Here is a 20,691-nt window from a genome sequence, read left to right as displayed (position 1 = left end):
ATTATTTAAATCTACACTGGCGAGGACTGGAGCCCTCGCCACTGCAGGCATGACTGGAGCCCTCGCCACTGCAGGCAGGACTGGAGCCCTCGCCACTGCAGGCAGGACTGGAGCCCTCGCCACTGCAGGCAGGACTGGAGCCCTCGCCACTGCAGGCAGGACTGGAGCCCTCGCCACTGCAGGCAGGACTGGAGCCCTCGCCACTGCTGGCAGGACTGGAGCCCTCGCCACTGCAGGCAGGACTGGAGCCCTCGCCACTGTAGGCAGGACTGGAGCCCTCGCCACTGCAGGCAGGACTGGAGCCCTCGCCACTGCTGGCAGGACTGGAGTCCTCGCCACTGCTGGCAGGACTGGAGCCCTCGCCACTGCAGGCAGGACTGGAGCCCTCGCCACTGTAGGCAGGACTGGAGCCCTCGCCACTGCAGGCATGACTGGAGCCCTCGCCACTGCAGGCAGGACTGGAGCCCTCGCCACTGCAGGCAGGACTGGAGCACTCGCCACTGCAGGCAGGACTGGAGCCCTCGCTACTGCTTCGGCCTAATATGTAAGACAGACAGACACACACACACACACACACAGAGAGAATGTCTTGTGTTTAATGCTGTGTGCTACATGATAATGCTGTAATACATGTACTATATGCGCATGTATGGCATTCATATTGCATTTAGCTACCTCTGCTCCTCACTTGCCAGCCTCCTGGATGTTGATTTTGTCAGCTGATATTGATTAGTCCCACTCAATGTCCTGCTGTGTGTGATTGGTTCCAGGCTGGAGGAAAAGTAATAACACGTGCATTCAACCACTGGGAAAAATAATGGTGCGCGTGTGTTTATGTAGAGTGTGTTCCCTCTCTCTCTCACCTCTGCAGGCTGCGGAGCAGGGATGTGTTGAGTCCTTTGGCTGTGGTGCAGATAGATGAGCTTTCTCTGCCCCACGAACTGCAGACTCCAATTTAGAGACATCCCACCAACCTCACACACAAACAAGACCACGACCAGAGTTGGAGATCGACAACACCGACGATGAAGACAATTAGTGTGACACTTCATATGACTTGCCACTGCAGAGATGTCTCTAATTCAGAAATATACACACACACGTCACGGGTGGGATCTGAACCCCGGCCTCCCACTTGGGAAACCAAAGTCAGACAGGGCTACTTCATCACAAGAGCGTGAGTTCGGCTCACCTCCGCTACACCTTCTTTCTCAGTTCCATAGTCCAGCCTATTCCAAGGCTCTGCTCTGTTGGTATGTACTATGTGAGTACACTGGTTCTGTCATTTGTACGGTCAGATGTTAATGAAATATTGTATTTTTTTTTTAAAGTATTCGTACAAACGCCTGTATTGTTGCTGTATTTGATGCTTGTTGATAAAGGTCTGTTCATTTTGCAAGCAAAAGCAAACTGTCCAAAGCCTAATATTTATTTAAATGTTTTATTTAACCAGGAAATTACCTTTGAAAAGGTTAGAAACCTATTTTTGCGAGAGACTAAACTACATAAGTGGCTAAGGAAGACTGGCGAATTCCGTTACTTAGATGAGATGAGAATGCAAGACTGAAAACATAGCTTGTACAAAAAAGTGGTCTCTTGGCACAACTTACCCCGGGAATGGACACTTACCGAGGCTGAATCAAAGGTACTGAAAACATACTACGATTGTTTTGAAGCATATGTTATGCCAAAGACCAATACAATTTTCGCTAGGTACAAATTCCATGAGAAAGTACAGGGAGCTAGCGAATCGTTTGAACAGTTTGTCACTGAGCTGCGTCTGCTTGTGAAAGACTGTGATTATGCAAACAAGGATGAGATGGTCAGGGACCGTATTGTATTTGGAATACACTCATCGCGAGTGAGAGAGAAACTTTTGAATGTTGGGTCTGAGCTAACGCTGGACAAAGCTATCGACATAGCCAGATCTCACAAGCTAGCACAGGTTCAGATGAAAACAATTTCGGTGGCAGCACGAGCGCATCACGTGAACAAGCAGTGCACGCAGTCAGGCAGACATCAAAGCACACCTCCGGTGCCCAGAGGACATGTTTCAGAACGGAGAGAGACAGAACTCCAAAACAGAGCGACACAGACTCCAAACGCCCCAAAACAAGGGGATATTGTGGATACAAAGTGCATGGCAAACAAGGAAATTGTCCAGCTAAAGGCAAACAGTGTACTATATGTGGAAAATGGAATCCCTTTGCAAAGGTGTGCAGAGCTTACCGTGGAAAAACAGTACATACAGTGAGTGAAGATGAAATGTCAATCAAAGAGTCAAATGCTGATGAACTGTTTGTTGATTCAGTGACACAGAAAAGTCAGATATCAGAGACAGAGCAAGCCTTTGCTGACATTGAGATAGGAACACAAGGCACAGAGCTCAAATTCAAACTAGACACTGGTGCACAAGTAAACATTATTCATTTGAATAAGTACAGAAGCTTGACATCTGAGTGCGAGCTACAGCCCACCACGCGCAGACTGACTGGTTATGGTGGTGAACAGCTCCCAGTAAAAGGCACATGCACTTTCAAATGTTATAGCTAGTTAATAAAGAGCTATGTTTATAAAGATCCCGTCATCCTGCATTTTATTATTTTGTACAAAGCATACAAAACAAGACAGAGGGCATATCACGATTTCTATTAAGCGTCCGAGTTAGAGACCCACTCCTTGAAAGCGGCAGCTCTACCCTTTAGCTCGTTGCGGATGTTGCCTGTAATCCATGGCTTCTGGTTGGGGTATGTACGTACGGTCACTGTGGGGACGACGTCATCGATGCACTTATTGATGAAGCCGGTGACTGAGGTGGTGTACTCCTCAATGCCATCGGATGAATCCCGGAACATATTCCAGTCTGTGCTAGCAAAACAGTCCTGTAGCTTAGTATCTGCGTCATCTGACCACTTCCCTATTGAGCGAGTCACTTGTAATTCCTACTTTAGTTTTTGCTTTTAAGCAGGAATCAGGAGGATAGAAATATGGTCAGATTCGCGAAATGGAGGGCAAGGGAGAGCTTTGTATGCGTCTCTGTGTGTGGAGTAAAGGTGGTCCAGAGTTTTTTTCCTCTGGTTGCACATGTGACATGCTGGTAGAAATGAGGTAAAATGGATATAAGTTAACCTGCATTAAAGTCCCCGGACACTAGGAGCGCCGCCTCTGGATGAACATTTTCTTGTTTGCTTATGGCCTTATACAGCTCGTTGAGTGTGGTCTTAGTGTCAGCATCGCTTTGTGGGAGTAAATAGACAGCTACAAAAAGTATAGATGAAAACTCTTGGTAAATAGTGTGGTGCACAGCTTATCATGAGAACCTTGAGACTTCCTTAATATTAGACATCGCGCACCAGCTGTTATTGACAAATAGACACACACCACCACCCCTCGTCTTACCGGAGGTCGCTGTTCTGTCTTACCGATGCACGTAAAACCCAGCCAACTGTATATTATCCATGTCGTCGTTCCGTCACGACTCTGTGAAAAGTACAGTGCATTCGGAAAGTATTCAGACCCCTTATTCTAAAATGGATAACATTGCTTGTTTTTTCCTCATCAATCTACACACAATACCCCATAATGACAAAGCAAAAACAGGTTTTAGAATTTTTTGCAAATGTATTAAAAATAAAAAACTGAAATATCACATTTACATAAGTACTCAGATCCTTTACTCAGTACATTCTTATCTGCAGATCATCTCAAGCTCTGTCAGGTTGGATGGGGAGCATCGCTGCACAGCTATTTTCAGGTCTCTCCAGAGATATTCTAATCGGGTTCAAGTCCGGGCTCTGGTTGGGCCACTCAAGGACATTCAGAGGCTTGTCCCGAAGCCACTCCTGCATTTTCTTGGCTGTGTGCTTAGGGTTCTTGTCATGTTGGAAGATGAACCTTCCCCCCAGTCTGAGGTCCTGAACGCTCTGGAGCACGTTTTCATCAAGGATCTCTCTGTACTTTGCTCTGTTCATCTTTCCCTTGATCCTGACTAGTCTACCAGTCCCTGCCGCTGAAAAACATCCCCACAGCATGATGCTGCCACCACGCTTCACCGTAGGGATGGTGCCAGGTTTCCTCCAGATGTGACGCTTGGCATTCAGGCCAAAGAGTTCAATCCTGGTTTCATCAGACCAGATAATTTTGTTTCTCATGGTCTGAGAGTCTTTAGGTGCCTTTTGCAAACTCCAAGTGGGCTTTCATGTGCCTTTTACTGAGGAGGGGCTTCAGTCTGGCCACTCTACCATAAAGGCCTGATTGGTGGAGGGCTGCAGGGATGGTTGTTCTTCTGGAAGGTTCTCCCATCTCCACAGAGGAATTCTGGAGTTCTGTCAGAGTGACCATCGGGTTCCTGTCCAAGGCCCTTCTCCCCCGATTGCTCAGTTTGGCCGGGCGGCCAGCTCTTGGAAAAGTATTGGTGGTTCTAAACTTCTTCCATTTAAGAATGATGGAGGCCACTGTGTTCTTGGGGACCTTCAATGCTGCAGAAATGTTTTGGTACCCTTCCCTAGATCTTTGCCTTGACAAAATCCTGTCTCGGAGCTCTTGGTTTTTGCTCTGACATGCACTGTCAACTGTGGGACCTTATATAAACATGTGTGTGCCTTTCCAAATCATGTCCAATCAATTGAATTGACCACAGGTGAACTCCAATCAAGTTGTAGAAACATCTCAAGGATGATCAATGGAAACAGGATGCACCTGAGTTCTATTTCGAGTCTCATAGCAAAGGGTCTGAATACTTATGTAAATAAGGTATTTCTGTTTTTAATTTTTAATAACTTTGCTAAAATTTCTAAAAACCTGTTTTCACTTCGTCATTTTGGGGTATTGATGAGAATAAAATAAAATAAATACAATTTAGAATAATGCTGTAACGTAACAAAATGTTGAAAAAGTCAAGGGGTCTGAATACTTTCCGAATGCACAATCTGTTGCCATCATACGATCTGACTAGTAATAACAATAGACAGGGTTCGAGTGGAGGTGGTATTTGGTTTAGTGAAGCGCCAAAGACCTCCATTTCATTTTCGACTAAGGTCTGTTTTTTTATTTTATATTTTATTTGATGTATTTGTATTACTCGTACTGAGCGTACTGAGGCCCAGACGCTTTTATGGGTAGTCTGGCTGCTCCTCATCCTCTCAGGCAGAATGCGACACGTTTTCCGGGTAATGTGTCTAGGTTAAGCCGGAGTAATGTGTCTAGGTTTAGCAGAGAGACTCGACAGAGAAAGGTCAGTTGTGTGGAAGACAAAAAACATTTCTGATGTACATTGTCCTGTTGTACAGTTTGTTTCACTATCCAAATTAATCTTATGTGACACTGTTTTGCTTTATTACAGTTTTCAGTATTGTCCATCCCCCCTCCGTATTTGTATTTTTTTACTTTTTTGCCCACACAGAATTCCCTATGCTCCATTTCGTTTTCAAAATGACTTCACTTAAAGTTGTGAGTTATAATGTGAAGGGCCTTCATAGTCAAATCAAGAGGAAGAAAATACTAATGCAGTTGAAACATCTACGCTGCCAAGTAGCCTTTCTACAAGAAACACATTTATCTGATATAGAACACCGGAAACTTAGTAGGTCATGGGCTAACCACATTTTTTTCCTTCCCATTATTCAGGTAGAAGGTGTGGGGTGGCCTTTCTAATACACAGGATTATTACATTTTCTCTCTCCTCTCAACTCCAAGATACTGAATGAATATTTATTTTGATGAATGGCTCTATAGCGGAAACAGATGTCTCCTTACTTACAGTGGGGAAAAAAAGTATTTAGTCAGCCACCAATTGTGCAAGTTCTCCCACTTAAAAAGATGAGAGAGGCCTGTAATTTTCATCATAGGTACACGTCAACTATGACAGACAAAATGAGAAAGAAAAATCTTAGAAAATCACATTGTAGGATTTTTTATGAATTTATTTGCAAATTATGGTGGAAAATAAGTATTTGGTCAACAACAAAAGTTTCTCAATACTTTGTTATATACCCTTTGTTGGCAATGACACAGGTCAAACGTTTTCTGTAAGTCTTCACAAGGTTTTCACACACTGTTGCTGGTATTTTGGCCCATTCCTTCATGCAGATCTTCTCTAGAGCAGTGATGTTTTGGGGCTGTCGCTGGGCAACACGGACTTTCAACTCCCTCCAAAGATTTTCTATGGGGTTGAGATCTGGAGACTGGCTAGGCCACTCCAGGACCTTGAAATGCTTCACAGTAGGTATGGTGTTCTTTGGATGCAACTCAGCATTCTTTGTCCTCCAAACACGACGAGTTGAGTTTTTACCAAAAAGTTATATTTTGGTTTCATCTGACCATATGACATTCTCCCAATCCTCTTCTGGATCATCCAAATGCACTCTAGCAAACTTCAGACGGGCCTGGACATGTACTGGCTTAAGCAGGAGGACACGTCTGGCACTGCAGGATTTGAGTCCCTGGCGGCGTCGTGTGTTACTGATGGTAGGCTTTGTTACTTTGGTCCCAGCTCTCTGCAGGTCATTCACTAGGTCCCCCCGTGTGGTTCTGGGATTTTTGCTCACCGTTCTTGTGATCAATTTGACCCCACGGGGTGAGATCTTGCGTGGAGCCCCAGATCGAGGGAGATTATCAGTGGTCTTGTATGTCTTCCATTTCCTAATAATTGCTCCCACAGTTGATTTCTTCAAACCAAGCTGCTTACCTATTGCAGATTCAGTCTTCCCAGCCTGGTGCAGGTCTACAATTTTGTTTCTGGTGTCCTTTGACAGCTCTTTGGTCTTGGCCATAGTGGAGTTTGGAGTGTGACTGTTTGAGGTTGTGGACAGGTGTCTTTTACACTGATAACAATTTCAAACAGGTGCCATTAATACAGGTAACGAGTGGAGGACAGAGGAGCCTCTTAAAGAAGAAGTTACAGGTCTGTGAGAGCCAGAAGTCTTGCTTGTTTGTAGGTGACCAAATACTTATTTTCCACCATAATTTGCAAATAAATTCATAAAAAATCCTACAATGTGATTTTCTGGAGAAGAAAAATCTCAATTTGTCTGTCATAGTTGACGTGTACCTATGATGAAAATTACAGGCCTCTCTCATCTTTTTAAGTGGGAGAACTTGCACAATTGGTGGCTGACTAAATACTTTTTTTTCCCCACTGTAATGTTTATGCTCCCAATGATAACAACCCACAGTTTGTTAAAAATATATTTAATTTAATTCTATATAAGGCAACTGGGGTGCTTATAATGGGAGGTGATTTTAATTGTGTAATGTCACAGAATCTAGACAAGCTTCCTGCAACCAACATTCTTCTCTCCAAAATGTGTAAAGCACTTAAGAATAGCTGTGTTGAGGCTGGATTGGTGGATATCTGGCACCATGTGCATCCTCGGGAGAAGAACTTTACTTTTTATTCTAACCCACACAACACTTATTCTAGAATTGACTACTTTTTCACATACAAATCGGAAGCTCATAGAGTAACTAAGTGCGACATACTACCCATCACTGTCTGACCATGGACCAGTGAGTCGCCAATGGGACATAGGTAATAAAAGAATGTCTAAAAGATCGCTCATGAATAACAGATTACTGAATGATATAGAATTTAAGGTCTTTGTTGAATCAAAGATAAAGCAATACCTTGAATTCAATGCTTCGCCTGAAATAATGCCTGTTACTCTCTGGGAGTATGCAAAAGCATAGCTGAGAGGTTGTGTAATTGCCTTCTCATCTGCAAAAAATTACAAAAATTAGTCATGCTTGAAAATAAATATGTGAATTAGAGCGGCTGCACAAACAACAACAATCCCACAGCATCTTAAATGAGATGAAAGTGGCAAGAGAGGAGCCTGTTGTCTGGAAAAATATAATGTAAGATTTAAATATTACGAAAGTGGAAATAGGACTGGTCGCCTACTGGCATACCAGCTGAAAAACAACAGGCTGCATCTACTATACAGAAAATAAAACGTAAACGGCAGCGATACTTTTCTAACAAAACCTGGGCATATTTGTGATGCATTTGCAGACTTCTATAAAACACTTTATAAAAACACTGACACGTGCGACAATGTGGAGCAGATTAAGGGCTTCCTTCAGAACGTTAAATTGCCTACTATTCAGAGGAGGCGAAGGAAGAAATGGACGCACCTACTACAGAATTGTAAATTAAGGAAGTGATGACGAAGCTAAAAAACGATATGAGTCCTGGACCGGATGGATTTACAAATGAATTCTACAAGAAATTTGCTGAAATAGTCTCTCCTATACTATTAGATGCATATGATCATTCCCACGTAGGGTGATGCATTAATTACTGTTATCCACAAGGAAGGAAAAACCCCTACAGAATGCGGATGTTATAGACCTATTCCGTTGCTGAATTGTGACAACCACATCTTAACAACCATACTGTCCCATAAACTGAAGCAATTTATTTGCACTATCATACACCCGGACCTAATAGGGTTCATAACAGGGCGGTACTCAGGAAATAATATTTGCAGGCTTCTCAACATCATGGCGCACTCCCGGAGAGGAGGAGATGAAGCAGGGGTCCTCTCTCTGGATGCAGAAAAGGCCTTTGATCAGGTTTCCTGTGAGTTTCCAGCCCAGACGTTGATCAAGTTTGGTTTCGGGCCAAGGTTTCTAAGTTGGATAAGAATACTTTACTCAAATCCAAAAGCCTCAGTTTGTGCAAATGGTGCAATATCTCATTATTTTATTCTGGAGAGAGGGACAAGACAAGATTGTGGATTGAGCCACCTACTGTTTGATATCTTTATTGAACCTTTAGGCCAAATTATAAGGTATGAAGAGAACATTAAAGGCATTAAGATTGGTGGAGAGTAACATAAGATTTCACTATATGCAGATGATGTTCTCCTCTATTATCTGAGTCACAGGCAACTATCCCATGTCTCATGAAGAGTATTAAATTGTTTGGTCATTACTCAGGGTACAAAGCCAATGTTGACAAAACAGAGACCATAGAAATAGGAGGCAATATTTCAAAGCAAACAAAGGCCTTGCTGTCATTTAATTGGCCAAACTGTGGTATTAGATATCTAGGAATTTCACTACCTACTCATCTTTACTGTATGAAGCAAATTGTATGAAGCAAATTACACTAAACGTATCAATGGAATTAGAGCAAATATGGACAGATGGAACATTCTTCCCCCCTCTCTAGTAGGGTGTCACGATCGTCAAAAGGAGCGGACCAAGGCGCAGCGTGATACAAGTACATACTTTTATTTGAGTACTTTCAAATACACAAAACAACCAAAACGAAACGTGAAGTCCTCGGTTATACAATACAAACCAACACGGAACAAGATCCCACAAAACACAAGTGCACAACAGGCTGCCTAAGTATGGTTCCCAATCAGAGACAACAACCAACAGCTGATTCACGTTGCCTCTGATTGAGAACCACCCCGGCCAACATAGAAACATAAACTAGATCGTGAACATAGAAAACGAAACCTAGAACTACACAAAGAAACTAACACCCTGGCTCAACATACAAGAGTCCCCAGAGCCAGGGCGTGACAGTACCCCCCCCCCCCAAAGGCGCGGACTGCGACCGCGCCAACATAAACCCAACAGGGGAGGGGCCGGGTGGGCATTCCTCCTCGGAGGCGGATCCGGCTCTGGGCGTGACCACCACCCTCTAAAAACCCCCCTGTAGCGCCCCTGGTCTGGTCTGGCCCCGCTGGCTGGGGCTGGACTGGACATCGGTGGAGCGGATTGCTTAGGCTCCGGTGTGGAGCAGCTGACCGGTACCTGACCAGGCACCGGTGAAACGGGCACGGGCTGTGCCAGACTGACGACGCGCACCACAGGCTTGGTGCGGGGAGCAGGAATGGGCCGGACCGGGCTGACGACGCGCACCACTGACTTGGTGCGGGGAGCAGGAACGGGCCGGACCAGGCTGGCGACGCGCACCACAGGCTTGGTGCGGGGAGCAGGAACAGGCCGGACCGGGCTGACGAAGTGCACCATTGGCTTGGTGCGGGGAGCAGGAACGGGCCGGGCCGGGCTGGCGACGCGCACCATAGGCTTGATGCGGGGAGCAGGAACCGGCCGGGCCGGGCTAGCGACGCGCACCATTTGCTTGGTGCGAGGGGCAGGAACAGGCCGGGCCGGGCTGGCGACGCGCACCATTGGCTTGGTGCGAGGGGCAGGAACGGGCCGGGCCGGGCTGGCGACGCGCACCATAGGCTTGGTGCGGGGAGCAGGAACAGGCCGGGCTGGGCTGGCGACGCGCACCATTTGCTTGGTGCAAGGGGCAGGAACAGGCCGGGCCGGGCTGGCGACGCACACCATTGGCTTGGTGCGAGGGGCAGGAACAGGCCGGGCCGGGCTGGCGACGCGCACCATAGGCGTGATACGAGTACATACTTTTATTTTAGTACTTTCAAATACACAAAACAACCAAACGAAACGTGAAGTCCTCGGTTATACAATACAAACCAACACGGAACAAGATCTCACAAAACACAAGTGCACAACAGGCTGCCTAAGTATGGTTCCCAATCAGAGACAACAAGCAACAGCTGATTCACGTTGCCTCTGATTGAGAACCACCCCGGCCAACATAGAAACACATAAACTAGATCGTGAACATAGAAAACGAAACCTAGAACTACACAAAGAAACGAACACCCTGGCTCAACATACAAGAGTCCCCAGAGCCAGGGCGTGACATAGGGAGAGTAGATTCAGTCCAAATGAACATCCTGCCAAGATTACTATACCCATTTCGGATGCTACCTATCCCTATGCTGTAGCTACTTCTACTTTTGACCTATTGATCTCATGTTTTATATGGCAAGGAAAGGAAAACGCCCAAGAGTGCGATTAAAAACAATGCAACTCTATAAAGAGTCAGGTGGCCTAACTGTGCCCAACCTTAAGTATTACTATTGGGCAGCTCAACTTAAACAATTGACTACCTGGCTTGTTGATGACAGTGGGTGGCGATGGCGCAACATTGAGAAGTCCTTTAGTACTTCAATACCCCTGGCATCTCTACCATGTTGTAATTCTAATATCAGAGAACATGAGATAAGCAACTGGTCTCACTTCATAATTAAGATATGGTGAACGGTTCAGAAAACATTCCATATACCCCTGTCAGTCTCAAAACGTTCCTCTATCGGTTTTATTCAGGGCTTTGTTCCATCTCTGAGGGACTTAGATTAAATGCAGACCACCCTTTAAAACCTGTCTTTCATACACCAACTTTTCCATGGAGACCAATTAAAGTCATTTCAGCAGTTTACAGAGGAGTTTGGCCTGACTAGGACATATTTCTATAGATTCTGACAAATCAGACACTTTCTAGAGAAGCATAAAGACTGGGCTATCATCCAGTACCCCAAAACACTAGAACTGTTCCTGATGAGGTCTCAAAATCAAGAGCATGTCACTAACAGTATCTACCTTCTGTACCAGAACCTTGTTTCAATGGATGATTATGACTCTTTGTACTTGAAAAGTAAATGGGAGACAGAAATACAGGAGGTTATCTCACATCAAGAATGGGGTGTAGTACAGTTGAAGTCGGAAGTTTACATACACTTAGGTTGGAGTCATTAAAACGTGTTTTTCAACCACTCCACAAATTTCTTGTTAACAAACTATTGTTTTGGCAAGTCGGTTAGGACATCTACTTTGTGCATGACACAAGTAATTTTTCCAACAATTGTTTACAGACATATTATTTCACTTATAATTCACTGTATCACAATTCCAGTGGGTCAGAAGTTTACATACACTAAGTTGACTGTGCTTTTAAACAGCTTGGAAAATTCAGGAAAATGATGACATGGCTTTAGAAGCTTCTGATAGGCTAATTAACATAATTTGAGTCAATTGGAGGTGCACCTGTGGATGTATTTCAAGGCCTACCTTCAAACGTAGTACCTCTTTGCTTGACATCATGGGAAAATCAAAAGAAATCAGCCAAGACCTCAGAAAAAAAATTGTAGACCTCCACACGTCTGGTTCTTCCTTGGGAGCAATTTCCAAACGCCTGAAGGTACCACGTTCATCTGTACAAACAATAGTACGCAAGTATAAACACCATGGGACCACGCAGCTGTCATACAGCTCAGGAAGGGGACGCGTTCTGTCTCCTAGAGATTAACGTACTTTGGTGCGAAAAGTGCAAATCAATCCCAGAACAACAGCAAAGGACCTTGTGAAGATACTGGAGGAAACAGGTACAAAAGTATCTATATCCACAGTAAAACGAGTCCTATATCAACATAACCTGAAAGGCCGCTCAGCAAGGAAGAAGCCACTGCTCCAAAACCGCCATAAAAAAGCCAGACTACGGTTTGCAACTGCACATGGGGACAAAGATCGTACTTTTTGGAGAAATGTCCTCTGGTCTGATGAAACAAAAATAGAACTGTTGGGCCATAATGACCATCGTTATGTTTGGAGGAAAAAGGGGGTGGCTTGCAAGCCAAAGAACACCATCCCAACCATGAAGCACAGGGGTGGCAGCATCATGCTGTGGGGGTGCTTTGCTGCAGGAGGGACTGGTGCACTTCACAACATAGATGGCATCATGAGGAAGGAAAATTATGTGGATATATTGAAGCAACATCTCAAGACATCAGTCAGGAAGTTAAAGCTTGGTTGCAAATGGGTCTTCCAAATGGACAATGACCCCAAGCATACTTCCAAAGTTGTGGCAAAATGGCTTAAGGACAACAAAGTCAAGGTATTGGAGTGGCCATCACAAAGCCCTGACATCAATTTGTGGGTAGAACTGAAAAAGCGTGTGCGAGCAAGGAGGCCTACAAACCTGACTTAGTTACACCAGCTCTGTCAGGAGGAATGGGCCTAAATTCACCCAACTTATTGTGGGAAGCTTGTGGAAGGCTACCTGAAACGTTTGACCCAAGTTAAACAATTTAAAGACAATGCTACCAAATACTAATTGAGTGTATGTAAACTTCTGACCCACTAGGAATATGATGAAATAAATAAAAGCTGAAATAAATCATTCTCTCTACTATTATTCTGACATTTCACATTCTTAAAATAAAGTGGTGATCCTAACTGACCTAAGACAGGGAATTTTTACTAGGATTAAATGTCAGGAATTGTGAAAAACTGAGTTTAAATGTATTTGGCTAAGGTGTATGTAAACTTCCGACTTCAACTGTAGATGGGCTACACATACTGAGACATAGCGGTGCTCAGATGCTTTCTCCTCTTGCGAATTGAAGGAAAATTCTGAAACACAGCGAAACGAAAGCTAAATTATTTTATTTGTTAGTTTTTTTCAAGTTGAGGAAACGTTTGCTTAATGAGGGAGACATTACCCTTGCTAGATCTGTCAACATTGCCACTGCAATGAAAGCTACAAAAGAGGAAGTGAAATTCCTGCAGAGGGCAGTGCAGGCTACAAAAGCTGATGTGCAGAGAATCAATTACCTCACAAAATCGTAGGGTAATTCAAAATGGAAAAATAGAACACAGACTCAGTCAGATGACGCAGAGCTCAAATGTGAAATGTCATAACTGTGGGAGAATGGGTCACAAGTCAAAAGATGAAAAATTCCCAGCTAAAGGGAAAATATGTAATAACAGTGACAAGTTTGAACATCAGTAGAGCTCTAGGTTCAAACTCAGCTATCAGAGCTGTTACAGAGAACAAATATGATGATGATGGGCAAGTTACCACTGTAATGCGAGTACACAAAGTACGCAGTCTTCACATGAAGAATACAGAGGATGTTTTTTCACATCAGTGCACTGATGGTGGCATACAAATGAAAATGACACTGGATGCTGGAGCCCAGATGTCTTTGCTGAACTCTGATGTTTACCATGCAAAACTAGCACATAGGTTTCCCCTTCGGCCACTGGATGCTAAAATCAGTAAGTATGATGGATCTAGTGTGCCTGTTGATGGATATATCTTTGTGCCAGTGTCTCACAAAGGTAAAACAGTTCAAGCTACGCTGTATGTTGCACGTAATGGTGACTGTCTGATGGGACGACCTCTCCTACAGGCACTGAACTTTCACTTGGTTCAGGGAGAACTTTCACTTGGTACCATTGCACCCCGACAGCCTGCTCTTCATATTGCTACGGAATCAGACCCAGAGCGTGTAAAAGAAAATACACAGCTCTTCACAGGTCTAGGCTGTATTAAAGGCTTTGGACATGCACCTAGAGTGAGAGAAGATGCTCGGCCAGTGGTGCAACCACTGAGAAGACTTCTGTTGTCTGTCAGGGAAGAGGTAGCAGCTGATCTGAAAAGACTGCAACACGAGAACATAATCGAATCAGTCGACGCTCCAGAATGGATTTCGAACATTACAGTTGCCAGGAAGAAATCAGGAGACATTCGCACATGCTGTGACTTACGAGAAGTCAACAAGGCGATCATAGTGGGAAAACACCCACTTCCTTCGATTGATGAGTTTGCCAGAGCCACAGTTTTTTCCAAGCGATACCTGAGGAGTGGATATCACCAAGTTCCGCTTGCCCCTGAGTCTCGTCACATCACCACGTTTATCACGCATGAGGGCGTGTTCCAGTATAAACGATTACCCTTAGGATTGGCTTCCGTGCCAAGTGCTTTCCAGAAGATGACTCCCGAGTGGCGTAGTGGTCTAAGGCACTACATCGCAGTGCTAGCTGTGCCACTAGAGATCCTGGTTAGAATCCAGGCTCTGTCGTAGCCGGGAGACCCATGGGGCGGCGCACAATTGGCCCAGCGTCGTCCAGGGTAGGGGAGGGAATGGCCGGCAGGGATGTGGGTTCGATTCCCACGGGGGGCCAGTATGAAAAAATAAAATAATGTATGCACTCACTAACTGTATGTCGCTCTGGATAAGAGCGTCTGCTAAATGACGTAAATGTAAGATCATGGAAATCATGCTGTCCGGCCTGAAGAGGGCGCCACACTACCTTGACGATATCACGGTCAAACAGAAAGGATCGAAATAAACACAACGAGAGACTAAAAAAAGTGTTCGCACGCCTTGCAAAGTTCAACATGACGCTGAACAGAGAGAAATGTGTCTTCAGCACAGATACAATCGAGTTCCTTGGCTACAAAGTGAGCGCTGCTGGAGTAGTGTGTGTCAGTCCAACGTGATGGCAATTGAGAAGATTCCAGCACCAAAGTCAGTGAAAGAGCTTCAAACCTTCTTAGTTCATTCCGGACTACGCAATGACGACAGGAATCCCTAAGGCAGTTGCTACGCCAGGATGCAGAATGGAAATGGGTGTCAGTGCAAGACCAAGCCTTTGCTGAACTGAAGCATGCAATAGCAGAACCACCTGTTCTGGCTTACATCCACCCAGATCATACAATGTTTCTTACCTATGACGCTTCAGCAGTTGGATTAGGCGCAGTCGCAGATCATGGATGAAGAAGAACGACCAGTTGCTTACGCATCAAAGACTCTGTCAGCCACTGAACAGAGATACTTAGTAGGAGGAATTGAAGCGCTGGCTTGTGTATGGAGCATGGAGAAATGGCATGTGTACTTGATCGGACGACAGTTTACACTAAGAACAGATCATCAGGCCTTGACCACTCTTCTGTTTGCCCCAGGAACAGGAAGACGGCCCATTAGAATCTCCAGATGGTCAGATCGGCTTGCCCAGTACACGTAAAAAACTGAGTTTCGCCCAGGAAAGTCAAACAATGTAACTGACACCCTTTCAAGACTGGTGCCACAAGACAATGGCACAGAGGAGTCTTACTTTGACGAGGAAGAAGATAAGCTCTTCATTCAACAGACCTTAATTGATGAGCTACAAGCAGCCATCACACCGGAAGAGCTAGCAAGAGAAACACTACAAGAGACCCAGGAACAAGTTCCTTGTTGGACGTCACCAACTTTTTGAAAACTGTGTGCCCTGCGCACCAAGTGAAAAATCACTCATACCAGGAAAACCAACTCTATAACCTACACCATGGCCTAAAGGACCTTGGGAGAAGATCCAAGTGGACTTCTTTGGAGAACTACAAGCAGAAGTACCTGATCATTGTGACAGACCTGTACAGCAAATGGCCTGAAGTCATAGCCACAAGCAACGTGACCACAGCAACAGTGATCAATGAACTTTCAGATCTGTTCACACGATGGGGTCAGCTTCAAGTTCTAGTGACTAATAATGGCCCGTAATTTCAAGCGGACTTTACGTCTTACTTGGAGAAGAAAGGAATCGTGCACCAGAAGACCCTGTTGTACCATCTACTAGCCAACGCAGGTGTGGAAAGGTTTAACAAAGTCCTGAAGTATGGTCTTCGTGCCCTGCTGCAAGAAGGGAACAGTTCTCTGATGCATTGAAAACACTATTGTTGAGCTACAGATCAACGCCTCACAAGGTGACAGGAATATCACCTGCGGAGCTCATGATTGGAAGAACCTTGAGAGTCCCGCTGGACACATTCCGTCCACCTTTTACAGCTGACAAGCCACCTGACGACGCAAAGCTACGGGTAGAAGTACAGAAACGTCAGGATGCTCAAAATAAATACTATGACAAAAGAAACAATGTCAAGGAGGATTCCTCACTACAAGTTGGAGATTGTGTCTGGGTAAAGAGACCACAGAGGACACAAGCTGAAAACCAGTTTGTCTGGCACTTATCGAATCATTGCACGACCTGGCAGATACACCTTCCAGCTTCAAGATTGAATCTTCTGAAACTCAAGAACGCTGTTGGATGTTGAGGTGTTCATTCCACAACCTGACCATATACAAGGTCAAGAGCATGGAAACAGTAAACAGTACTGCAAGGAGCACATTTTTCTGTACAGGCATTTGTCTTTGCCCTTGGAGATCAAGCAAAGAAAAAGTAGAAATAGGTTTTCATTTGGACAAGGTTATCTAAGTAAGAGAAACCACTCCACTGCCCTTTGTGCCCCCTACTGCTGGTCAAGTGTATTTATATGAATGATAGGTATGATGTGCAATGAATAGATCGTTTTTTAAGGTCGAAATGTGAAAATAATATGGTTGATATTTAAGGTTAGGGAAAAGTGCAGTGAATAATGTCACTTTCTAGCATGTCATTATAAATGAATGTATTTATGGTTGTTTGTAATTGTGTATTTTAATCATTATATGTGTTATTGTTTTTACCATCGAGGACCACTTTGGAAACAAGTGTTTTAATTAATACTTTGAAGTGATATCCTCTGGGTCCACATTGTACATTTTGTTGTATATGTCTGTTACCCAAAATAAATTCAATTCAATTCAAAAGAGCACAACATTCAATGTCAAAGACAAGAAGTTGTTCATGGAGATGTGCCAGAAGCAAGAGCACAAGAAGAACATCAAGCAGAGGCACGACCAGCTCGTGAAAGAAGGCTACCTGCTGACTACATAGTTCATAGATTAGTTATAGGACTACAATTACCAATGTTCATTAACGGAAGTAACATTAAGATCCGGACTGAGACGGATAGGCTAGTTAATAGATAGCTTAGCTGACAGCTATGGGAATTAACCATGTAATACTTATTAAACCTTGTTAAATGATAATACAACATTTACATTTTAGTCATTTAGCAGACGCTCTTATCCAGAGTGCATACAATTATTTTTTAATACTGGCCCCCCGTGGGAATCAAACCCACAACCCTGGCGTTGCAAACGCCATGCTCTACCAACTGAGCTACATCCCTGCTGGCCATTCCCTCCCCTGTTTGGGGCAAATCCAACACAACACATCACTGCGTACCACTCTTCATATTTTCAAGCATGGTGGTGGCTGCATCATGTTATGGGTATGCTTGTCATCGGCATGGACTTGGGAGTTTTTTGGGATAAATAGAAATTAAATAGAGCTAAGCACAGGCAAAATCCTAAAGGAAAACCTGTTTCAGTCTGCTTTCCAACAGACACTGGGAGATGAATTCACCTTTCAGCAGGACAATAACCAAAAACACAAGGCCAAATATATACTGTAGTTGCTTACCAAGACAACAGTGAATGTTCCTGAGTGGCCTAGATACAGTTTTGACTTAAATCGGCTTGAAAATCTATGGCAAGACGTGAAAATGGCTGTCTAGCATTGATCAACAACCAACTTGACAGAGCTTGAAGAATTTTTAAGAATAATGTGCAGATATTGTACAATCCAGTTGTGCAAAGCTCTTAGAGACTTACCCAGAAAGACTCACAGCTTTAATCGCTGCCAAAGGTGATTCTAACATGTATTGACTAAGGGGTGTGAATACTTATGTAAATGAGATATTTCTGTATTTCATTTTCAATACATTTGCAAAAATGTCTAAAAACATATTTTCACTTTGTCATTATGGGGTATTGTGTGTAGATGGGTGATTATTTTAAAAAAATCCATTTTGAATTCAGGCTGTAACACAACAAAATGTAAAATAAGTCAAGGGGTATGAATACTTTCTGAAGGCACCATACATACACTATTTAGCTGGTAGCCTATTTATATTTCCCATTGGAACTCAGACTCCACGCTGTCGGGGCTATGTTTTCATCCCTCACAGAAGGGGGGGTCGCTCTCATTAACGCTGCTGGTTCTCTGGCAGTCATCAGTTTGGTTTTCTGGGAGAGGAGGAGGAGAAGGAGAGGAGGAGGAGAAGGAGGGCCGGCACTCTTCTGGAGGGGAGGAAGAAGAGGAGGAGCAAGGCCACTGTCATGAATGGGCCCAGGCTGTGAGGGCTCTGTCGGGACTGGGAGGCTGATAGTGCTAGCTGCTGCATAAATAGGCCTACTAGCTTCCACCTGCGCTGGCGTTTCGTCAGTCTAGGGCAAGGTGGTAGCTTTGCTGATCTGCTTATCTTGAGTAATTTGTCACGAGCTTGATCAGTTAAAGCTTATTTGCTTCGTCTTTGTGCACCAAGTGGTGCACAAAGACGAAGCAAATAAGCTTTAACTGATCAAGCTCGTGACAAATTACTCAAGATAAGCAGATCAGCAAAGCTACCACCTTGCCCTAGACTGACGAAACGCCAGCGCAGGTGGAAGCTAGTAGGCCTATTTATGCAGCAGCTAGCACTATCAGCCTCCCAGTCCCGACAGAGCCCTCACAGGTCTTACCATTTGTTTATCCATCTTGAACAACGCACTCACTCTCCATCCCAGTCCGACCATATTCACCTAACTTTTTTGAACTTGATAGCCAATTAGGCGAGGAGGCCGAGGCTAGCTGCAGCCAGCACATAGGTGTGCGGTTCCGCTACGCCAGTGTTGGTGGAGACTGACTGACTCTTGGTGGATTGGTGGAGACCATAGAGTTAGATAGATGGATATAACCCGTTTTAGGTGGACTTTGCCATTGAGGGCTTCCAATATTTTAAAGTAGTCAACTGGGTGGAGATTCCTATGGGTTGGAAGCGATCAGCCAATACTTACGAGCATTGTCTTTAAGTGGCTATATCACCGCCATCTAGTGGCGACAATAAATTAATTACACACAAGATTTGCTTCAGGACTCCAGGACTGCAGGTGGCGGTACATCACATATATTAGGTTTACGCTTTTTTCAAACACAAAATAAGAAAATGGACTACTTTAAATGGAGATTGGCGCTGCCCATGCTGTCACAGATAATGGTACAAATGCAAAAATATGTCCTCTATCTAACTCTATGGTGGAGACTGTCTATGACTCTAGGATAGATTGGTGGAGACTGACTGACTCAGATTTGTGGAGACTGACTCTGACTCCGGGCTAGATTATTGGAGAATGACTCCAAAGGAGAAAACTCACCAGATTGATTGTTGGTCTGCACAGTAAGGGGCTGTTCGTTCGACGTTCACTTGCTGTCGGCGCTGTGTGTTATAACGACTGACGGACGTAATTTTCGCCTGTTTCTACATGTAGAATCGGTTTGCAAATGATGGCCGGCCGTCTGTACAAGAGGTACCCTCGGCCGGCAGACGCTAGACAACCCTACCGGTCTGTCTGTGACTTAATAAATTGGTGGAGAATGATTGACTGATAGATTGGTGGAGAATGATTGACTGATAGATTGGTGGAGACTGACTCTTACTATGATAGATTAGTGGAGAGCACAGGAGGCTGCTGAGTGGAGGACAGCTCATAATAATGGCTGGAATGGAGTGAATGGAATGGTATCAAACACATGGAAACCATGTGTTTGATGAGTTCGATACCATTCAATTTTTCTGTTCCAGCCATTACTACGAGCCCGTCCTCCCCAATTAAGGTGCCACCAACCTCCTGTGGTGGAGAGTGACTCTGACTCTGGGATAGATTGGTTGGAGACTGACTCTGAAGTGTCTCCTGACACTTCAGAGAATCTATCTCCAGTTACCGACCACACCAAAACCAGGTAAAATAAACCAAAATACCAAACAGTGGAATCTAAAGTAGCCTACCCCATGGTTCTGGTTTATGTGCCCTTTTGAGGCCAAAATGAAGAAAATCTGTTCAAAATGTATAGGACGCAAAACCGCGAGTTTGTGTTTTACGGTATTATAATATAGATTACTTATAAGCCTTGTTTGCAATAGCTTCCTATCTAAATTCTGGTGTAAAATGTAAAAATGTAAATGAGGTACAGATCTAAAACCAACTATGGTGAGTTCCCTGACCATTCTTACCCATGCTACGGCAATTCAGTCCCAAAAGTGTGGATGCCCTTGGTTAGAAAGGAACTTTTGAATGTCTTGCTAAAAACGTTTAGCAGCCGCTGAATGTAGGG

At 44.3% G+C, this 20,691-nt stretch overlaps 1 protein-coding gene across 1 annotated transcript; it reads right to left on the bottom strand.

The window, feature by feature from the left end:
• Position 1: 1 nt before the first annotated feature.
• Positions 2–20,594, bottom strand: LOC123483088 (neurofilament heavy polypeptide-like). Its single transcript, XM_045212546.1, has 3 exons — positions 20,591–20,594; positions 18,507–18,620; positions 2–537 (listed from the first exon to the last, which is right to left on the bottom strand). Exons 1-3 carry the CDS (start codon positions 20,592–20,594, stop codon positions 2–4), a joined length of 654 nt encoding a protein of 217 aa, XP_045068481.1.
• Positions 20,595–20,691: the final 97 nt, after the last annotated feature.

Source organism: Coregonus clupeaformis, unplaced genomic scaffold, assembly GCF_020615455.1.
Source record: "Coregonus clupeaformis isolate EN_2021a unplaced genomic scaffold, ASM2061545v1 scaf0021, whole genome shotgun sequence".
Classification (NCBI taxonomy): Eukaryota; Metazoa; Chordata; class Actinopteri; order Salmoniformes; family Salmonidae; genus Coregonus; species Coregonus clupeaformis.
This window is presented reverse-complemented; position numbering and strand designations above follow the sequence as displayed.